This window comes from Thunnus albacares, chromosome 19 (assembly GCF_914725855.1).
Source record: "Thunnus albacares chromosome 19, fThuAlb1.1, whole genome shotgun sequence".
Classification (NCBI taxonomy): domain Eukaryota; kingdom Metazoa; phylum Chordata; class Actinopteri; order Scombriformes; family Scombridae; genus Thunnus; species Thunnus albacares.
In genome coordinates, this window is record NC_058124.1 from 14,864,606 (window position 1) to 14,872,660 (window position 8,055).

Sequence of the window (8,055 nt, forward strand, 5' to 3'; positions counted from 1 at the left end):
TGTTCGTCTATCACATCCCTTAAAAAAAGCTAACTTTTTTTTATTCAAGGACTGAATCTTGGAAAAAAAAATACACATTAAGACTAAATACACAGTAAACTGAGTCCATAAAGTGCGTTTCTGAGCCATTGGGATTATTTGGTGACCTTGTTCTCTTGGTGTATGTCTGGGAGCATGGCACACATCCTGTACAGACACAGCAACCTTTTTCACAAGACCTTTGCAAACTGTGTGAACCTATTAAGCTGGTGAACACGTCGCCCACCCTTATGTTCTGTCTCACACTCAGTGGTATACAGAGGCGAAAATGAAAAAGGGGCAATACCTGGGGGCGATGGACCGAGCAATAGTGTGAAACCTTGGCAGAAAATAACATGTACTCTGTGCAGTTAGTGCAAAAAATGAAGCATGTATTGGTCACATTACAATGTATTTTCAGATGAAAAAGTCATGGTTTTCTCTATAGCAAGACTGATTTTTGAGGCCGATACTTACATCGATGTTTTTTTAGAGATTTTTTTGTAGATTTGTTTTTTCTTTTGGTCAGTGCTCTCTGGTGGACAAGCTATGTAATGTTAACATTATCTCTAAATGACCAAAAACCTAGTTTGCCATTTCTGTATTGTGATTTCTTGTTACTTATCGGCCAACATGATATAGCTGCAATAAGCTACTACTGGCCGACATAGGAAGTCACAGAAGAATAGAATAGCACTTGATCCGACCAGAGTGTGATGTGCCTTGGGCCAAACAGAGTTGCAGCTGAGTGGCTCAAGTGCTGCTCTTGTGTAACATTAGGCTTAAAATGACACATGAAAGTGTCCAGTTGGGGCACAGACATATTCTGTATTCAAAGGTTTCGGAAAAAAAAAAACTTCTGCACTACTTACACTGTATTACATGATGTTCGCTGAACTGTTAACCTGTGTTGACTCAAAAGGAGGTAAAGATAGATTAGATTAGTTGTGATTTCAGCCACTCAGGTACACACTGTGAGGTCTGTCGATGTGACAGTATATTCAATATTTGCTTAACATACTCCTATCTCACAGTTATGCGGCATTTAATGTTTGCCTAATATTGCTTTTATTTGCTATTATTCCAAACCATATTATATCAATGATCGGCACTTATAGAGCAGACTTATAAAGCAATAATGAAAGTATCATAACAGAATGAGTACAGATTACTGTCATATTTTTGTTGCATTAATGCCTGCCTGTTAACTTAATACTGCCATTAGACAGAAACATTTTCTTTTTATGTAAACTCATTTGAAGCCAATATATTTATCTGTCACATCTGCTGGTTGAAACATTGATAATGCATCATATTTACTGAGTTTATCATACGTTTTGCATATTCTATACAACCATAAGATCATAAGATGTAATGGAAATGAAATGAAAAGTACAGTATTTCCAACTTGAGTGGATGTACTTAGTTACTTTCCACTTCTGGGTGATACATGCCCTCCAACCACCAGTACAGTACCCAACTCCCCTTTCACTCACCCCTTTTCCAGCATACACACTCACTCACCCATAGACTGACACACACACGCACATACAAACACACACACCTCTACAGCAGTAATCCCTCCAGGTTGTTGGGTTCTATGGGGGTCAGCGTTTGCCGGACACAGCTTTTATTTGGGCGCGATTACTTTCGGGCACAGTCATCGTATGGCCTCTGTCGACAGGGATAACGCTCATTGCGGTCGGATTGGCATCCGCCTCACTGGCTCCATTCACTGGGCCAGGCACAATCATTTAGAACTGGCAGACCTAACACCTAACCCACAGAGCCGGGCCAGCCCAGTCAGCAAATACAACCCCCCTATTTACCCCCCTCGCCCCTTTAATCAGAGAGGAGGGGGAGTACATTTAGAGAAAGACAGAAAGAGAGAGAAGCAAGAGAAGAGGTGGGATAGTGGAGAGGGTGGGAGATATCAATGAGAAAGTGGGGTCAGAGGAAAAAAGGGACATTAAAAAAAAAGACCGTGTGTGTGAAAGAGAGAGAGAGACAGAGAGATACAGAGATACAGAGAGAGAGAGAGAGAGAGAGAGAGAGAGAGAGAGACAGAGCGAGAGACCGAGCAAAACATAGCTTTCCATCAGCTGACTGGCCAGCAAGTTTTTTGAATCAGGGCCATTTCCACAGTGGCTTTTATAGAGTTTTGAGTTTTTGACCTTGTTGGCCTCTATGTCAAACCATTGATTTGTCACTGAACTCAGATGTTTTGGGATCCATGAATGTGGCTGTAGGCCAAAACTCACACCTCTCGCCCCCAGTGATGTACATCTAAACATCCAAAAACTCTAGGCAGAGCTGAGTATTGTTTCATATTGACATGTGCACAAAAATATTTACAGTACTGTGCAAATGTTCTAGGCACTTTTGATGTTTAGACTCTTATCCATGATGCAGTATCATCAGGGGGGCGTCTGATCAGTTCCAATTTAATTCTGCAGCATGACAATGATCTCAAACATACAGACAGAGGCATAAAGAACTATTATCAGTGTCAAGAAGAACAAGGAGTCCTACAACACATGGTATGGCCCCCAAAGAGCCCTGATCTCGACATCATTGAGTCAGTCCGGGATTATATGAAGAGACAGAAGCAACTGAGCTGCTTAAATCCACAGAAGAACTGTGGCAAGTTCTCCAAGATGCTTGGAACGACCTGCCTGCCAAGGACCTTGAAGAACAGTGTGCCAGTTTGTTGAGAATTGGTTTTAAAGACAAAGCGTGCTCACACTAAATATTGATTTAATTTAGGTTTCTTCTGTTTACTGAACTTTGTATGAAGTTAACTGATAAATAAAATCTATTCACAGCATTATTTTTGAAAGCATCCTCACTTTACTTGTAATGCCTAGAACTTATGCACAGTACTGTATATTATGTTCCTGACCTAGAACAAACACAATAAAAAAAGATAAAAAGCAGCTAGATGTTCTGTCATTTGTGTACATGAGCTCATATCATTGTATCATATAATATAATAACAATTAATTATTAGTATATATAATTAATAGGAAAAGTAGAGATGATTCTGACAGTTTTATTAAAAGCGTTATTAACCTGGCTCAACAGACCTCTGCTGCTCTCTTGTGGCGCAATCTGAAAAGTTGTGTCGTTTGAATTAGGACCAAGAGGAAGGACATTTATCTTCTATGACAACTTTTTGTCATAGAAATATGAGACTGAGTGCAGAGTCATTCACTGTAATAAATAAACAAAACACTACATCTTGTGAGAGGAAGTTAGTCAGTTACTTGTCACACTAAAAAGTTACTAGTGTTATTGAGCTAATAATAAATTCCCCCTCAGTTTGATACAGATCAAACAATCTTAACAACATTCATGTGAATAGTTTATACTGGATACGATATGTGGAACCTGTAGAACCTGATATACTGTATTAGTTGTATATTTCTGCTCTATAATTACACAAAAACAATCCACAGTTAAGTGATGGCATTGTGAAAATGAGTGTATGTGTATAAGTTAGACCAACCTTTATAAGGTAATTGAAAGCGCCCCAAATGCTCACATTTATTTCACCCACACTTAAGAAAGTGAGATATGTGATTAACCTTTTACAAATATGTAATATATCCTTTATTACTACAACATGAGCGGGTGATACATGGTCCTGATGATGAACCGGTTGAATACGCCTTTAAATGGATCATACCATTAACGACAGAGGGGGGATTGTTATTAGTCTTTTCTACAACATAATGGTGTGTTACGGAAATGTTCACCTCAGATAAGGTATGAATATTGATTCTACATTATAAATTAATATATCAATGAAATTGCCGAAATATTATACAAAGATAACGTTACCACTGTGGGAAGTAACGTTGAGCGGTCCCGGAAATCCCTCTATTTACAAACACACTTAGCTAGCGCTGCTGTACTTCAAACCAACAGAGAGCTAATAAACGCACGAAAGAGGGATTACCTGAAGACGTAAAGACATTTAAACCAGATTTACCTGTTAAATTAGAGAAAGCCAGTGAAGTGGGTCAGACATGGTCGCGACCACAACAAGTGACAACCGTCGTTGCCCTGAAACTGATGCTAAACAGCCTCAGAGCACCGCAACCACGGAATACTGCGCGAAGTTGCAGCAGTGGATGTGGCAGTATTACTGGGGAAATGCCGGCTGGCAGAGCTGGATGGCTCTGTCAGCTTTCCCTTTTCCTCCTCCTTGTGGTTTCCCTCCGCCGGGGACAAGCGCTCAGACACCGGGTTCACCTGACTCCACCTCCGGGGCTGGGCAGCACGTTTTCGACTCACGGAACTGGTACAGCCAACCGTATCCTTTCAGTTTCCCTGCACCCTTCCCTCATCCGGGGGGCGCCCAGACGCACCAGAGCACTCCAGCTACTGATGCCCGGACAGCCCCGCATCAGAATGGGAATCCACCTCAGCCAGGTAAGGCTCAGTATTATAAGGCCTCCTTTATCCAAAATGCCATTCAGCCTACAGTGATGTGTGGACTCACTTGTGTATAAGCTTGGTCATGAGTCTGATGGGAAGCAGGCTTATATGGCTTGGAGAAAACAAGCTTATATGCTTAGAGTCTTTACAAGGTCTCTTTTGGTCATCTGATAACTTTCAGCTGAACTACAGTAGTAAGTCAATAAAAATCAAGGTAATTTCAGGTTACAACTCATCCAGAGTACTGTGGAGAAGTATCTAATTTGGGAAAAAAAGGCATACTGGGTGCACTTGTCTCTTCATCTGTTTCATAGGACGGGAGTACACCATCCCCTCTCCTCTCCAGAGGTTCCTTGCCGAGACAGTGGACTTCGTCATCTTGTTTTGTGTGAAGGCCACCATCGTGCTGTGGATCATGCATCTGAGTGGGATGAAGTGAGTGAAGCTATTACACAGTCTTCAGAGAAACAGAACTTTAAAACTAAAAGGAATAAAACACAAGAAAAGACAATCAGAGCCTGAATTAGGGAATTGAAATCAACTACTTAGGTTATTAAACATTGTATTTCTGAATTGTAATATGCGACATTCTCAGCACCCATCACAGTTTTCCTCAGGCTCTCCTGCCACAGGTGTAGCTGTGGGTCAGTTATGCAAAAGAGGCAATTTGCAAGACCTTTGCATCATAGCTTTAATGCCAAGTTATTTCATCATTCCCCAGATTCATCTTCACACAGGCATACTGTCTCTCCTCTTTAAAGGGACATTGCCAAATTCATAACCCACTTCATCGTGGAGGAGATCGATGAGAACACATCCATGGAGGACCTGCAGAAGATGATGGCTGTGGCTCTGGTCTACAGGGTGCTAGTATGTGTGTATGAGGTGGGTCAAATTTAGCACTGTCATGATAATGGCAATATATACAGTATGACTTTATTATGGCTGACCAATGTGAGAAAAAAATGTGTTGATGAAAAGAACTAAGAAGACATTCTTCTGCTACACCGAGGATATGTAAATGTACATTACAGTATGTATTTAGTGATGGAGAAAACCCACATGTCAAGTATGTAGTTAATGTTTATCACATTGATAATAAATATAGCAATAAATAAGCTGAACTTGTACTTTTTAGCTTGCAGAATTAGCCTTATATGTTCCAACAATTAGATGATAATTAATAAATACTGATATACTGCCTTACAGCGTTTATTAATATTTGTTTAGCCTATTGGTAGTAATTGTGGGTGTTGAAAAGATTTGTGGGTAAAAACAGCAGCTTCCTCACTCAAAATACAGAATTGAAACAACATTCCCCCGTTTGTTCAGTCACATTTACTAGAAACTGCCTCAGTGCCTTATGGTCTTGTAAAATGAATCAGACAGAGTCAGAGTTCTTCTACAACACAACATTGTGTCCCATAGAGGACACTGATGCAACGTTGCATTCATAGTTGCCTGAGATGAAGTCATATGTCAGGTCTCTTGTTCTCCTTCTGCATTAGTGGCTTGTTTTCCCAGGTGGGAACCAGCACAGTGACATACAGGCTCCTCCGCTGAGACTAATGCCATCTGGCATGTTTCCTTCCATGGTTTTGACCTTGTTTGTCTAAACTGAGAATTAATTGGCTTTTTACTGCTTCATGTGTGAGTGTGGTATCATTATTAAGTTCTGCCTTTAACTAGTCTACAGTGTATTATACTACCATGGTCAGGAGAGTACCGGGTTGTTAGTTTGTTCCTCTTGTCCAATCAGACCATCTGTATCTGGGGTGCTGGTGGCGCCACACCAGGGAAATTCCTGCTTGGCCTGCGGGTGGTGACATGTGACACGTCCACTTTGGTCCGACCCAACCGTGTCCTTGTGGTCCCGGCATCAAACGTCTCCCTCTCCGCGTGAGTGATCACAGAAACTTTTTTTATGACATATGTGTGAGCTGTATATAGATAATTCTACTCTATAGTGGAACATTTTGTGGACATATGTTTTAATTAATGACGATATAAAATGTCTTGGTCTTGTCTCTTTTGTCTTGACTGTCACAGCTCTGCTGTGCGGGCACTGAATAAGAACTTCTCCATCGCCTTCCTTTTTCCCGTCTTCATCACTCTGCTCTTCTTCCAGCACAACAGGACTGTGTATGACATTGTGGCAGGGACCATTGTTGTCCAACGCAGAGGGGGCAGATAGCCTCTTCTCCAGAAGCAGACTCTCTTGTACTTTGCAGGGGGAATGACGAAGCGTGGCAGGTTTATGGGTGCTGAGTATCCAAAAAAAAATTCAACTCGAATCAGTCACAAATGAAAAAGCTTTGAAAACAGCAATGAGTTGGCCCATTTCTTCACAGAATCAAACTTGGGCTTGAATTGCACTTTAAAATGGGATGCATACAGTACAGATTTAGGCCGGGTATGGTGGAATTAAAAGACCTTACATCTTTGAGTGTAAGGTATTTGTTTTAAACCACTGAACCAACAGAAAACCCTCTTAAGTATTGTGATTTTTGATAATCGCAAAGTATGTTAAGCTGAAAATGGTGCTGTCCGATGTTACCCGGAGACTTAATATGTATGCTATGTTATATTGTTTTTGTAAAGCTTAAATCCCCTATGTGTAGGATTTAAAAATATATAATTTTGCCCACTCGTAGTCATGGTAAGAAAAAGGACACTGTCCCACACAGCAATACACCAGCAAGGCACTTTGACAGAGTCTGGTTAATTTTTCTACAAACAGAATCTAATGCCATCAAAAGCACATAACAAATCTACACATATGGGCTTTAAAGTAGGGTTTTAAATGATTAGGACCTATACTGGTGAATCAAATGTTTGGTTTACTAATGCTTTTTGTGTTACATTGTGATTTTTCAGAAGCACTCAGACTAAAGAAAATTCATGCCAGGCTTATTCATATCTATTCTTTGTGCCTATGGATATTTTGATTAAGAAGTATTGTTTCGATATATCTCTCTGCCATGGTGAACTGTAACAATATGAGGTACGAACACAGGAAATTGTGTTTATGAATTTTCTGCTCATATTTTTTTGTCTTTTGACTTGTAATTCTTGTGACTCAGGGCAACTGTTTAGCATAAAAAAACTGACTCAAATGTATCATTTAATGCCACTGCTCATGTCAGATTTTTACTTTTAAGCACAATGAAAAGTTCTTGTCTTCTTGTTCTTCTTCATGTTGATTTAACAGTCAAGTTAAGAGTTTACTAAAAAACTACTATTGATTAGATTCTTTTTTTTTAATATAATGCTACTCAATACCTTGGTCTTTAACTCTGAGTTCTTACATATAACCTCATCAACACAGATGGTGTCAAACAGCAGAGTTGAAAACACAAAAGCATAGACAAGGTTATCAGGAAAGTTGACAAAAGAGTACTGATAGTAAAGGTTAACTATTTCAGTAGCAGCTCTGAAATCATTTCATCTCATCATTTCAAGACAACTCATGGGTTGTCCACTAGATTAGTATTTATCATAACCAGATGAATGTTGGATGCTGTTGTATACTAGTACATGAATTCATGCAAAATGTTGAAGCTGTCATGATTCCTAATGTCCATGTCCAAATTT

The 8,055-nt window shown here is 39.9% G+C and overlaps 1 protein-coding gene across 1 annotated transcript; it reads left to right on the plus strand.

Moving 5' to 3' along the window:
* The first annotated feature begins 3,751 nt into the window (after window positions 1-3,751).
* On the plus strand, window positions 3,752-7,633 carry fam8a1a (family with sequence similarity 8 member A1a). Its single transcript, XM_044336693.1, has 5 exons — window positions 3,752-4,455; window positions 4,776-4,896; window positions 5,223-5,346; window positions 6,221-6,360; window positions 6,511-7,633. Exons 1-5 carry the CDS (start codon window positions 4,050-4,052, stop codon window positions 6,653-6,655), a joined length of 936 nt encoding a protein of 311 aa, XP_044192628.1. The 5' UTR covers window positions 3,752-4,049; the 3' UTR covers window positions 6,656-7,633.
* Window positions 7,634-8,055: the final 422 nt, after the last annotated feature.

Excerpts from the sequence above, each read along its gene's own strand:
- fam8a1a (XM_044336693.1), top strand. The coding sequence starts at position 4,050 with ATGGTCGCGACCACAACAAGTGACAACCGTCGTTGCCCTGAAACTGAT. Across the intron at positions 4,456-4,775 it reads TGGGAATCCACCTCAGCCAG|GACGGGAGTACACCATCCCC; the intron begins GTAAGGCTCAGT and ends TCTGTTTCATAG. Across the intron at positions 4,897-5,222 it reads ATGCATCTGAGTGGGATGAA|GGACATTGCCAAATTCATAA; the intron begins GTGAGTGAAGCT and ends TCCTCTTTAAAG.